We start from the raw sequence: 15,100 nt of genomic DNA, 5'->3' as shown, positions 1-15,100 counted from the left end.
AATCCAGCACAGAGCAGATTATGGTTAGTTGCTGCGTCTGCACTTGGATATGTTTTTGCAGATGTAATACTGTTTCTGAACCTTCTATTAATGATAATGTAGTCAATTTGATTTCTGACTATCTTTCCCTCTTGATCAGCTGGAGATTTCCAGGTATATAGTCGTCTTTTAGGTTGCTGAAACAAAGTATTTGCTGTAATACATTTCTCTTCTTGGCAGAACTGTATTAGTCTTTGCCCTCTTTCGTTCCTTTCTCCAAGTCCATATTTTCCGGTTATATCTTGTGTGATTTCGGCACCAACTTTTGAGTTGAAGTCTCCCATAATAATTGTAGCTTCATGTTTTTTTGTGCTCCGGAGAATTTGTTTAATTTCGCTGTAGAATTGCTTAATTTCTTCATCTGGTTTTTCAGCTGTTGGTGCATAGACTTGTATTATATTAATATTCAGCAGTTTATTTTGCAGCTGAATCATCATGATACGATCATTGAAGGGGACGAAATTTCGGATACAGTTACGAATTTCTTCTTTGACAATGATTGCGACTCCGTTACGTCTGGGTCCTTCTGCCTTTCCCGAGTGGTATACAATGTATCCATTACTCTCAAATATGTTTGACCCTAGCCATTTCGTCTCGCATATACCTAGGATAGGAATGTCTAATCTGGCCATTTCTAGCTGAATATTTTGTAATTTTGCACCTTCAAATATAGTTGTTACGTTCCACGTAGCTATCTTGTGGATTTCCACGACACGGGGTTTTCGTGTGTTGACGACCTGAGAGGCCCCGTGGTCTCGTTGTGATCTTCCTCCCCTGCCGGATCTTGGATTCCGAAGTCCATGATCATTAAATATATGTATAGTTTCCTTATCTGTCATGGGAAGTTGTACTAGAGATATCCACAAGGATCATTAATGTAGTGGTTTTTCCTGGCCTTCTACATCCTGATGCCGTTGACCATTTCCTGGTTCCTCCTCCTTTGAGACCGATTTCTCGGTCTCAGGACAACAGAGTGCCCTACCACTCACCAACTCATCCGCCCGAAGCCGTTGGTCAGTAAGTGGGGGATTGCTTATACCGGCAATCATTCGGTGAGAAGTATTGATAGAGTGATAGAAGTAAAAAATAGTGACCCGTCTACCCTCGGAAACCTAATAGCCATTCGGGGTCGACCTAATAGCCATTTGGTAGAAATATCTTCTAAAAATTCTTCTTCAAAAGTCAAAGTTTTCACGCCAACCTAAAATCACCTGTTTTGACGATGATCAAATCAGCTGTGGCATGACGAGCGAACTTGCACTAGGAACTTTGGTTATTGTTCCCTAGATAGTGCACATAGTCTACTATTGAAATAATACATTTTAATTATTCCAGCATTTCTAATGGCTCGGTCAAGTTAATAGTTAATAAGTTTAACTTTAGAGGCCACTGTCACAAAGTAGCCTCACTTTACGGTACTGCTAAATTTAGCTGCCGACCTCTAGTACAAAGCATGTAGAGTAGAGTGTCGATGTCGAATCCATATTTCCGTCCGATTCGGCGAGAGCATAAAATATCGTTATCGTATTTGATGTACCCATCTCTACCTACGGGTATTAGGTATACGGTCGCTTCGATTTTAATCTTCCCTTTCCCTTGTCGCTGTCGCGTTCAGTCTTGTATCAGTGCTCGTTACGATAAAACGTAGGTGTACTCGCGTTAAATGCTAACGATTTTTCAGTATTGGGTTGAAATTATTGAATAACAGAAAAATATAGTACACTGAATCGATGTTTAATCAAATAATGGATGACGAAAGGCTCATTAAACTTATACGACAACACCCGATACTTTATGATGCATTACATCCTAAATACAGTGATTTTGCGACAAAACAAAATGTATGGGAAATGATTTCAAGAGAAATAAACGTAGATGGTAAGTAAATACTAATAATTATTAATATTATCAGTAGGTATTGTAGGTCGGTCAATTTGAGATAAATTCTATAATTGTTTTATCTTGCCATTGCGTACCAGGATGGTTTAATAATTATTTAGCCTAATATATAAATCGCGCAAATTCCGAGGAATCTTCTTATTAGATATAGGTACTGTCTTCTTCTTCTTTAAGTACCGTGCCCTAATTTTAGGCGTGGTTAGCTTACATGATAAGTTACCGATATCGTTCTCGATCTTATGTTCTCGATCTTATTACGCGGCATGTAATAATTCATCTGCTGATAAACCAGTCCAATGACGAAGGTTTCGGAGCCAGGAATATTTCTTCCTACCAATTCATCTTTTGCCATCGATTTTTCCGTTGAGTATTAACTGCAGTATCCTGTGTTTGCTACCTCTCATTATATGCCCCAGATATTCAAGTTTTCTCTTTTTTATCATCTTCATTAAGTCGCCTTGACCTACTCTGTTTAAGACTTCTCTGTTTGAAATGCGTTGAATCCAAGATTTTTTGAGAATTTTACGATATGACCACATCTCGAAGGCTTCTAATTTGTTCATCAGGTTAACCTTCATGATCCAGGTTTCACATCCATATACATAGTAATATAGGATACACATAACATTTTAGGAACTTGATTGCTTGGTTCTTAGTTGTAAATTCAGCTGAGAATTGCTCAGAATAGATCTAAGTTTCATAAAGGCTCCTCTTGCAATTTCTATATGAGTTTTAATTTCTTCATCCGGATTTACTGTCTCGTTTATCCAACATCCCAGGTATTTAAAATGGATAACTTTTCTGATCGGTTCATTACTGACAATTAGTTGCATAGGGCCAACGTCTTGTTTATTAAGCACAAGTAACTAAGTCTTTGTTGTATTTATGCCGTTATTAGAGCATTCTCTAGTGACTCGATCTATAAGGAATTGAAGATCTTCGATAATTTCAGCCACGAGCGCGGTGTCATCTGCATATCTGATGTTGTTAATAGTTTCTCCCCCGATTCGAACTCAACATTGCCCTTCCAAGGCTTCGTTAAAAATTATTTCTGAGTAACCGTTAAACAAAGTTGGGGACAGCACACAACCCTGTCTGACACCTCTTTGAATGCAAATTTTGTCTGTTTCTTTGCCGTCTACTAGAATAGAAGCTTCTTGATTCCAATATAGATGTTGTAAAAATCTCAGATCTTTATTACCTATTCCAATCATGTCTAGATATTCATACAGCGTATCATGTTGAACCCTATCAAACACCTTCTCAAAATCTATAAAGCAGACGTAAATTGGTTTCTGTACTTCCCATGGTCGTTGAAGTAATGTTAGCATTGAGAACAAAACTTCCCTTGTTCCTAGGGGTCGACAAGACAAGAATTCTTTTCTTGACAACAACTTCTTGTCTTGTCTTGAGAAAAATCAAGAAATTTAAAAAATCTTGTCTTGACGTTTTCTTGATATTTTATATCTTGTCTTGGCTCAAGAAATTTCAAGATCTTGAAATTTCTTGATTACCCGGTCGGGTGATTCCACGGCGACATTTTTATTGCGTTGCGTGCTAACACGGCCTTCACTGCCACTGGGGGGAGTCCCTGATCTGCATTAGTTTCCTGACGAACCCAAAATTGATGTGTAGTTGCATGCTTACAATAAGCATTTTGTATGTTTCGCATATATTCTAAGCTTAGCTGTCCAGAATTTCATAAAAATTGCTGAGCCAAATCGAAACAGTTTAGACGTCGAAAAGGATTTTGATTATTTGGAGGATGAGATCGAAGTAGAAAATGCTATAAATTCTACTATTTCAGATTTTAACTCTCCTTTAAGTAAAATTAAATACCTTGTAAAAAAATCAAAAACTCAGGGCAAATGCAACTTAAACTTAACAGTGCTGGCGAGGCCATAAATTGTAAGATGACTATGCCAGAACTAGATATGCCTACAAGATGGATTCAACTTTCGAGATGCTAACATGGGGCTTTAGTGTAAAAAATGCTTAAAAATATATTTTGTGACAACAACCAAAATCTAAATAATTGGAAAATGTTAGATAAAGAACGGTTCTGATCAGTAAATTTTGTCAGTAGGTTTCTGAGGAGGTTTAAAACACGTTCTTCAATTCTCGAAGGGGAAAAATATTGCACACTCCCATTGATGGTAATGGGAGTAAATTTACTTTTAAACAAACTGGAAATATGGGTTCATGAACTTAATAATAAAATTGATAGAGACAAGCTGCGAGAGATAAAATACTGAAACACTATAACGAAACTAATTGGATATACTGTATTGTTGTTATTTTGAATCCTCGCCATAAAGTAGAGGCATTTTCCTCTTCATCTTGGGAAAATCTTCTATAATCAGAGGCAGTACAAAAATTTGAACAAATATTTAAAGCTAACTACTTTAATAAATCCCAGAATGATCTATAGAATCCAATACCGGAGCCAGTACTTAGAAATTAGAAGATAACGAATTTGATTTAGATATTACTTACCTATTTAAGAAAGCTGATAATGATAACTTACAATCTTAGAAGTATGAAATTGAAAAATACTTAAATGAGCCTAGGTCAGAAGATTCTGAGAATATACATACACTCCACTTGATTGGTGGAGAAGACACGAAAATATCTACACGTCATTATCGAAAATGGCCAAGGATTTTCTCGGATCGCCAGCAACATCTGTACCTGCGGAAAGGCTATTTTCAAGAGCAACTTTAACAATAACAAAACCAATAAATCAGCTAGGCGTTGACTCCATATCAGGCGTGTTAGACTTTTTCTCATGAGGATCTTTCAGTGCGTCACAGTTTTTCGATTTCTTTCTAACGCATTAAATTGTATGTGACAGAAAAAAACGCACGTCGGTGATAACATTTCGTCGGTGACATTTATAACATTTATTCTAGTTGTCAATAGATAGCGCTATAATCGAAAAAAAAATTATTTACTTATTATATAATATATCTACGAATATAATCTATACAATTTATAAGACTATACAAATCAAAGAAAATACCATTTTATAAATGCAATAAACAGAATTGATTTGTTTTTATGCCAAATTGCAAATAAAATGTGACAACTGTCAGATTTAACGAAAATGTCATGTTAGAATAAATGTCATAAATGTGTATTATGACGGACTTACCTTTTTTCTATCATTTGTGACGCACTGAAAAATGCTCATGAAAGAAGCATATCTGCCTTAACCCATGGCTTATCAATTCCGATTTAAAAATGTGCTAAATTTGTTATTTAAAATAAAATCTATTTTTTATTATTAGGTATTTCAAGATATTTCAAGATTTCTTGTTTTCTTGACAAGAAATCTTGGTATTGACATAAAATTTCTAGTCTTGTCTTGAAATCTAAGATTACTTCTTGTCTTGATCTTGTCTTAAAATCAAGACAAGATATTGAAATTTTCAAGAAGTTAGCGACCCCTACTTGTTCCCAATCCTTCTCTAAAACCGAATTGTTTGTTTCCCATTGTCTCTTCACATTTCTGCTTGATTCTATTAAGAATTATCTTAAGAAGTAGCTTGAGAGAGTGGCTCATGAGACTAATTAGTCCAAAGTCTTTACATTATCATGTATTTTTGGAAGGTTTTTTTGAAAGTTGGATAAATGTAGACTCCAACCATATTTCTGGCATTATTTTAGTTTCGTAATGTGGTTATAAATGCTTGTTAGTTCTGAGTCATTGGTACTGTAAAATCATATTTTATTAGGTTAATAATGACAGAACAAAGTGATTTGTGTTGTGAGGGTTGTGAGTCAGTTTTTGATGGTTCGTAAAAATGTGATTTTGACATTTTAATGTGATATTGCCAGAATTCGAACTACTAAAATTACATCAACTAAAGGTTCATCGAAGTCTGAGAGTTTTTTATCAATAGATATTTTATTATATTCCTTGGGCCACCATTAAAAAAATTATTACCTCCCTCATGATACTTTTTTCAGTTATTCATGTCGAGTCGAACAATTTTTCTATTTCGGAAAATTTTCAGGATGGGCGTTTTGTAAATATAGAGGTTTCTAAACTTTGGTGCGTCTGACAACTATACGGACAATATTACCAGTTAATGGTAAATATTTTATCAGACAATCCTGCAAAAAAATCATCATTTGTGCAACCATAGTGTGCCCCCATAGGGAGAGGCGCACGCATCATAAAGAGTCATAAAATTTATACCCTCAAACCTTATTTTTGCAGGATTGTCTGATCAAATATTTACAATTAACCCGTAATATTGTCCGACTAATTTTTAAGGGTACTCGATATTTACGACCCCCTCCCCCCCGAAAATTTGTGAATAACTGAATAAAAAAGTCTCATCAGGGACAGATAATACTTTTTTTAATGGTGGGCACAAGAGTAATTATGAGCCCTATTATTTGTCTGAGTTTGCTTTTGTGTGGTTATCCATTTCTTTTGATGATTTCTTATTAGCCACTTCTGAATCTCTTTTTTTGTACCATCTCTGGTCATGCCACAAAATGGTTCTGGGCCTAAGTTTCTCCCAATCCTTGTTTTGCCAATAAATCTGCTGGTTGATTCCTATGCACTCCTTCATGACCTGGCTCCCATGGTAAAGATACTTTATTATCTTTTGTCAGGTTGTGGAGGAGATCTTTGCAGTTCCTTGCCAGTTTTGATTTGGTGAGTGGGTTCTTTACTGCCAGAATAGCCGCTTGGCTATCTGTATAAATGTTGACTCTCTTTGTTTTGGGTTCTCCATCCATGACTTCACAATGCAGGTCACCAAACCAAAAACTTGAACCTGGAACTTAAGTTGTATATTGACCTTCTTTCTTCTTGATGCGCCTATCCGTGACGAATGTTGGCGATCATCATGGCAATCTTCACCTTATCTGCAGCAACGAGGAAAAGCTGCACAGATGTTGTGTTAAACCAGGTTCTGAGGTTCTTTAACCAGGATGTTCTTCTTCTTCCTGGACCTCGCTTTCCAAATATTTTTCCTTGCAGGATGGCTTGTAGGAGGGCATATCTGGATTCATTTCGCATAATTTGTCTAAAGTATTCCAACTTTCGAGATTTGATGGTGGTCAGTACCTCTCGGTTTTCCCCATTCTTCTAAGGACCTCCTCATTTGTGACCCGATCAGTCCATGGGATTTTAAGAATTCTTAGTGCGCTCTATTATAGTGGTAGGTCAATATATGTACTATAGTACATATATTGACCTAAGCTGTAAGATTTATTACAATTATAAGTACGCCCAAAGATTCCTTATCCAGTACCATGGGCAGTTTTAGATCCATCAGTGAAACAAATCAAGTTCCCATTAATATTTGGGACTTTTTGTTCTCTAGATGGTATAGTTGTGTTAATTTTCTCAGTGAAGATTAGTTCTGGTCTCTGGTGTCATCATATCTGTGTTCATTATAACCAAGGATTCCTCTAAGTCTAGTATAGTCCCATTAGTATTGTCAAGTATCTAGATACTTGACATAGTTTTTTCTAGTTCACATTCCTCTCCAAATAATATCAGCTCACTCAGCCCAGTACGTTTCCTCTTGTTAGTAAATGCTACTAGCTTTTCATTCGCCGAGAATATTTTCCCAGTAGGAAAAGCTGCTAGGCAGACTGCAAAAGCAAAAAACAACTTTTCTTGGGCACTCAGTTAGGCAAGCTAGATATAACTTCTTACAACTGATATTGGAAGGCAAGATTGAGTGCAAGCGGGGCCCTAGTAGACTCAAAGTTGATGCGGCTAAGATAGATCAAAGTTTGGACTGGGTTAGACCAATCACTAATAAGAAATGACCAAGATATAGAAGATTTTGCAGAAGGTATCGCGAAACTCCGTTAGAATGGGGCAGCCGAAGAAGAAGATATAAAACAGATCATCTTATCTCTTATCTAGATCTTACGGTATACACGCTAATCATCTTATTAAAGCCGTAATTTTGGTTTATTCAATGTGAAATATTTTATTGCAGTACCCCATTGTATTCTTTAACTCTTGTTTTCTTTAGCTTATTGTTGGATTTATAGCTGTAATTTTTGCTTTTTGTATGAAGCTATGAGTAGTATTATTGATTTAGCCACTGTAGTGCTAATTTTAGTTTTCGCTTCTCATGAAATATATTCTGGTTTTCGAAGTTTGATAAAACAACAACAATGCATTTCATTTCTATTGTCTGTTCCATGCTTTTCCTTCTACATCTAAATTTCGTCTTAGAATATTGCTTGGCATGATGTTCTCTTTGTTTCAGTTCCAATATGTAAAAGCAGATGGATTAATATAAGAGACACCTACAGAAGATCCTTAAAGAAAAGTCTTACAAGAAGTGGAGATGAAAGGAAAATTAAACGGTATAAATACTCGAGAGAGTTGCAGTTCATAAAGAAGCATCTCAAAGAACGATGTAAGTTACCTATTGAAGCTGGAATAAAACAAGAACCGACGGAAGAAAAAAATGAGAATGAAGCTATACATTTTGAGGTAAATATAAGTGACGAAGACAACGTTTCTTCTCATGATTCCCAAGAAGTAGATAGCTTGTCAAATTCACACAATCCCACAAACGAACCGATTTTTGAAAGTGTTGAAATGCCGGTGTTAGATGACGAAGACGAAATACCAGGAATAGATGAGATACCAAAACATAACTTATCACAAAATAATGTTTCGTCCAAGTTGTTAGAATATTTGATCAAAAATAAAGACTCTCAGGCTCAGGCTGCACCGAAAAAGGAGCACCCCGTGGACGTGTTTTTATCCAGTATGAGTGACACCTTAAAAAGCTTAGATGCCTATCGTTTAAATTTAGCTAAATCTGAAATATTTGCTACGGTTCAAAAATATGAAATGCAGATGATATTAGATCAATTTCCAGGACAGTCTGCTCCTCAACCCAATAGTACAGCGTGCACAGCAAACTCCATTTCTCACTCATCATTTGAACCTTCCACTTCCACTCCAGTGATATCGTCAGCATCTATAGACCTACACGATATCAAGATGTTATAAGAAATAGAAATGGTAAACACCGCTTATGTGTGCTACATTATATTCTGTTAGCAATTACTATTATTGAACAATTATTAAAATGTTACATATTAAATAAATAAACTCAAATTAGTAAATTCTTGTGTATCGAATAGAGTTTTTTATTGTTGTTTCAGTTAACACTTCAAGTATTCCCTACATACTGCTGGTCTAAAGAACATTTAATAATTAGACTTATTTATATGGAAAGAATAGAAAACATCAACAAAATGGCGCGAACGTGTAATAATCACCATTCATAAAAAGGAAGACAAATATCCAAGTGCTTTAAAGATAGAGGCATCTCCCTACTTAATACGGCGTACAAAATCCTATCGAACATCCTATTAAGTAGGCTAACACCTTTTGTAGAAAATTTAATAGGGGAATACCAAGCCGGATTCAGATAAAAAAAGATCGACCATAGATCAGATTTTTAGGGCAGTGCCTATCTCGGCCCAAGAAACAAGTAGGTCTTTTAAAACAGTCCCAAGTCGGCGCAAAGATTAAAACTGCCCGATATAAAATATACCAGCTCGGCTCATGGGATATTAATTGTTACTATCAAATAATTTTACATCTCAATGGAAGAAAATACATTTATAGTAAATACATATTTAGTTCAGAGTATCATCAAAATCGGCTGCAGGAAACATAAAGGTTATTAATATAGATGTCCATACTACTCAAAAATTTTGGTTTCGGCCTGGAGTGGGATGTGCCACGAGCAAAATCTTATTTCTTGGACTAATTTATCATAATAGGTACATAGAAGCTAAGTTAGGTATAATTTCAAGATAAAAACGTTATTGCTTTTGACTACATGAGCAGTGGCGTAGCAGTCAATAGCAGCAAACAGTCAATATGTCTCAAACATTTAACCAACTTTATCCTATGTGTCAGTAGCGAAATCGATTCCACGGCCAACATTTCCAACGAAGAGAAACTGTTTCTTAAATTCGCAAAGAACCCAATATTTTCCATAATTCATTCTGTGAAGCTCTTAGAGCAGCTGAAGATAGAGACCAATGACAAAAAAATTGTGTGAGAGAGAGAGAGAGAGAGATAATTCTAAGATAAAATTATTATTATACCTACTAATGGGGTACTAATACCTATCTGTTAATCCTCGAGCCGACCTGGGGTTTTTTAAAATGTACCTGGAATATCATAAAGGACTAAAGGATTATATTGAGCCGAGATGGGAATACCCCGATATTTACTCTAAGACAGCTGCTTGAAGAAAGATGGGAATTCAATACAACTATCCATAATCTCTTCATAGATTTCCGACAAGCGTACGACAGCATCAAATGAGATCAGATGTGGAGTGCAATGGCAAAACTTTCAGTTCCAAAAAAACTTATCCAACTCATGAAGATATGTGTAAATGGCAGTATATCCGGAGTACAAATAGGTAACAAACTCTCAGAATCGTTTGAAATAAGCAGTAGCCTGAAACAAGGAGATGCGCTGTTACCCTTCCTTTTTAATATAATCCTGGAGAAAGTAGTAAGAACAGCACAAATTAGAACAGAATTAATGACAGTAAATGGACCAAAATTACTACTAGCATACGCGGCTGATTGTGGGAAACCCAGTCACTTTCACATAGAGGAAAAAAAGCTGGTTTAAGGGTTAATGGGGAGAAAACTAAACATATGTGAATTAACAAACAAACGAGACGAGATAGAATAGGACAAAATGTTACAATAGGCCCATATAACTTTGAAAGAGTAGAAAGTTTTAAATATCTTGGAGCGACAATTTCCGCAGATAACTATATCGATATCAAGGAACAGATAAAAGGAAGAATCCAGACAGAAAATAGATGTGTGTATAGCCTCCACAATACTATTAAATCTAAGAAACTAACACGAGCTTTAAGAATCGGGTTATATAAGACAGTGATTAGACCGGTGCTCATGTATGGGTGTGGAACGTGAACGCTGACAAAGGCAATGGACAGAAAACTCCGGTGTTTTGGGAGAAAAAAACTTAGAAGAATCTTTGGACCTTATCACGACCCGAATACTAACCAATATCGAATGAGAACAAATGCCGAGGTCAAACAGATGTATAGAGCTAGCGACGTAGTCCAAGATATTAAATCCCAACGGCTAAGATGGATAGGTCATATCCATAGACTCCCTAATAACCGCCTTGCGAATCTAATCTGGGAGGAAGCCCCGATAGGAAGGAGAACCTTAGGTCGTCCACGAATGCGATGGAGAGATAACATATTTTTTTTATTACTCCATTTTATTTAACAATATGTTCCGTTTAGACAAGGCGAAACCGGCGTGTTCGTTGGAAAAAATATTCCCGTGAGATTTTTTTGCATAATCAATTCGTGAGACATCCCAGAATAAGGTTCAATAAGTCGCCCACGTGAAAAGTGGTCCAAATTTTTTTTTCCAATTTTTTTTAATCAAATTGCAAAAGTCAATATTTTCGGCCCGTACACATTTTTTTTTAGGTTTCTTGGTCCATTCTGGACAAAAAAGGTCTCTTATAATTTTTCTCTAAAGTTGCTCGTTTTCGAGTTATAAGCAATTTAAAATTGAAAAAAAACGAAAAATGGCGATTTTTAAGGCTTAATAACTCGGTTGAAAGTTATTATTATGAAAGTCAGAAAGTGATCCAATAAAAGTTTAAAGCCCGCCCTACAAGATCCTGAAGAAATTTTTGTCATTATTTTATCACTAAGCTGTTATTTTTAAGTAAAAATAATGAGAGCCATGCACGTATTAGGCGACCGGCAATGATGAGTGCGAGAGAGATGCCATTCCGGCAGTCAATGGTGTATCTTACTCGCACTCACATTTACAGCCGCGTCAATACGATCTTACGGCTTATTATTAATAATTAAAAATAACAGCTTAGTAATAAATTAAAGACACAAATTTCTTCAGGATCATGTAGTGGAGGCTTTAATCTTTAATTTGGTCACTTTCTGAATTTCATAATAATAATTTTTAACCGAGTTATTAAGCCTTAAAAATCGTCATTTTTGGTTTTTTTCAATTTTAAACTGCTTATAACTCGAAAACGAGCAACTTTAGAGAAAAATTATAAGAGACCTTTTTTGTCCAGAATGGTCCAAGAAACCTAGAAAAAATGTGCTCGGGCCGAAAACGTTGATTTTTGCAATTTGATTAAAAAAAATTGAAAAAAAAATTTGGACCACTTTTCACGTGGGCGACTTCTTGAATCTTATTCTGGGATGTCTCACGAATATGATTATGCAAAAAATCTCATGGGAATATTTTATCCAACGAACCCACCGTTTTCGCCTTGTCTAGTTAGGAACAATCAGTTAAAGTTATAACTTTCTTAGGTTATGACATGTAGGTAAGAATTCCAATGAAAACATTCCTTTCTAAATTATCAACTAATGTATAGATAGTACTACTAGTAAAATAAAGTAACACTTAAAATATATAGTTCTAATTTTTCTAAACTCTATTTGGTAAGTCAGTTGGTTTATAACGCTTCAGTCTGCGAACTTCACCCTCCGTGTTTAATAATTCACTCGCGAAATGATTTGGATGCGCACTAAGTCTTTCTTCATACTTTTCACTGTATTTGCTGATTTCTTCTTTGATGCTGGTAATTTTCAGGTCTCTCTCTATTATTGCGTTGGGTACGTACCATGGAGCGTTTACTATGGTTCTTAATGCCTTATTTAGAAAACGTTGTATGATTTCCAAGTTAGAGTTGCTGGCTGAGCCTCATAGCTGTATGCCATAGGTCCATATTGGTTTAAGTATGGCTTTGTATACCACTAATTTATTTTCAATTGACAGTCTTGAATGTCTGCCCGGGATCCAGTACATTTGTTGAAGTTTGAGTCCAAGTTGCTTTCTTTTAGTGAAGATGATTTTTCTCCATGTTAGTCTTTTATCTAAATGTATGCCCAGGTATTTGGTTGTATCTACTTGTACTAATTGTTTGTTGTTTATGTATACTGGTGGACACCTCTCTCTTCGCATGGTAAATGTCATGTTGATCGATTTTGTTTCATTAGCTTTTAGTTTCCATTTTTTTAACCATTTTTCTATTTTATTTAAGTGGGCTTGTAAGTTATGCGAAGCTCTTTGGGGGTCTGTGTGAGATGCGATAATACCTGTGTCATCTACGAATGTTGCGACTGTTGTCAATCTAGTTGTAGGTAGGTCAGCAGTAATTAACAGGTATAATAAGGGACCGAGTACACTACCTTGTGGGACACCGGATTTTATTTTAAATAGTTCTGAGCGAGCATCTTGTTGTTTTACTAATGAAAAGCGATCTGTCAGATACGATTTTATAATTAAATAATATTGATACGGAAGATTTTTCTTCAGCTTATGGAGGAGTCCTGTGTGCCACACTTTGTCGAATGCTTGGCTGATATCTAGAAAAGCTGCACTACAGTATCTCTTGTTTTCTAGATCATTGCTGATTTGTTTGACTATACGATGTGTTTGTTCTATTGTTCCATGTTTGCTACGAAAACCAAATTGGTGTTTTGGAATTAATCTTGTTTCTTCTATTATTGGTTCTAATCGACGTAGAAACATTTTTTCAAATAGCTTAGATAATATAGGTAAGAGACTAATGGGTCTATATGAGTTCAGTTCTTTGGGATCTTTTCCTGGTTTTTGTAACATTATGCTCTCTGCTACTTTCCAACTGATTGGGAAAATAGGCATACATAAGTATTGCATTAAATATATGTGTTATTGCCATGATTGTTTTCTTAGTTAAGTTTTGCAGGATTTTTCCAGTGACGAGGTCATATCCAGGAGCCTTTTTTGGATTGATTTCATTCATAATGACCATTCGGATTTCTTTAGGTTTAAATTTTTTATTGGGAGATCCATTTGAAAAGGTATATGTATCAAGAAAATTTAAGATTTCATGATTATCTTTGTCGTTTTGGTCCATGTTGTAAGGTTTAAAGACGTTGCTTAGGTGTTTTGCATTATTACTTCTGGCCCATGTTTCCTCAGAGTTTCTAAGCGGAGGTATTTGTTGTAATGGTCTTTTCATTTTCCGTGTAGCACGCCATAGAGAATAATCTGTTGCTTCCGTAGGTGTTAGTTTTTCGAGGTAGTCTTGTACGTTCTGATTTCTTATTGTGTGTAGTAGTCTTTTTACTTTTTAGAGAGTAGTCTTTTTGGAGAGATAACATATGGTCCGATTTAAAATCAATGGGGCTACCCACTGACCCAACTATCATGGACAACCGTTCGAGATGGAAGCGAGTGGTGCAGTTATCCAAGGCCCACCCCGAGTTGTAGTGCTACGAGAAGCAGGAGAAGATAAGCAGCATGCTATTTAGCTAAGCTGAAGACGATATGTGAAATAAAATGTTTCTAATTACATTTGCAATTCCCAAAAATATTATAATTAAAACATAAAATGCCACAGAAAAATACCTTGAGAACATTTAATAGTATGCTACATTAAACCACTATCCAACCCAAGTATTAAAATGTTAAACTGTAAAAAAGAATGGGATAAAGATGCCCTTTCTAGACTAAACAAAAATACCATTAAGAGGGAGAAGGAACTGGCATATAAGTATGCCTCTGAGGTAAATGATAAAATCTCTATACCCATGCCCTCAAATAACTGTTCCCTAAAGGACTCTAGAGCAGCAGTTCTGAATTTGTGGTACATCTACCAGTAGTGGTACATATCATTATTTGAGGTGGTACACAAAACGCAAAAACAGCCAAAATCAACACCACTATTATAGTTAATTAGATCACCTAGCTGGATTGGAATTTCAGTAAGGTGGTACAAAAAATAATGAAAAATATTTGGTGGTACATGACTCTAAAAGGTTGAGAGCCGCTGCTCTTAAGCACGTTATCTGAGATTCTATGAGATAGAAAGGATTAAGCTAACAATAAAGTCTCTAGATACATTCAATGTATTGGGAGGAATAAGACTGCGTAAGCTATTATAATCACTAAAATACCACCAGAGGAGGCAGGAATAAGTGGAGAGTCAATACAACTTCTACCCTAAAAGTGGTAACAGTAATTTAACCCAGAAACAGACGAACTACTCTGCAGCACTACTCTGTGGCGCAACGAAGTAGCTTCCGATGATTAGCCGTAAATTAAACGTGACATTCCA

General features: G+C 35.7%; 1 protein-coding gene across 1 annotated transcript; it reads left to right on the top strand.

Annotated features, from left to right (window-relative positions):
• Window positions 1-1,634: 1,634 nt before the first annotated feature.
• Window positions 1,635-9,063, top strand: LOC126887150 (transcription factor Adf-1-like). The gene is made up of 2 exons (XM_050654512.1): window positions 1,635-1,917; window positions 8,190-9,063. Exons 1-2 carry the CDS (start codon window positions 1,770-1,772, stop codon window positions 8,945-8,947), a joined length of 906 nt encoding a protein of 301 aa, XP_050510469.1. The 5' UTR covers window positions 1,635-1,769; the 3' UTR covers window positions 8,948-9,063.
• The last annotated feature ends 6,037 nt before the right edge of the window (window positions 9,064-15,100 follow it).

The sequence above is a fragment of the Diabrotica virgifera genome, chromosome 6 (assembly GCF_917563875.1).
Source record: "Diabrotica virgifera virgifera chromosome 6, PGI_DIABVI_V3a".
Lineage (NCBI taxonomy): Eukaryota > Metazoa > Arthropoda > Insecta > Coleoptera > Chrysomelidae > Diabrotica > Diabrotica virgifera.
This window is presented reverse-complemented; position numbering and strand designations above follow the sequence as displayed.

Excerpts from the sequence above, each read along its gene's own strand:
- LOC126887150 (XM_050654512.1), top strand. The coding sequence starts at position 1,770 with ATGTTTAATCAAATAATGGATGACGAAAGGCTCATTAAACTTATACGA. Across the intron at positions 1,918-8,189 it reads AAGAGAAATAAACGTAGATG|TTCCAATATGTAAAAGCAGA; the intron begins GTAAGTAAATAC and ends TCTTTGTTTCAG.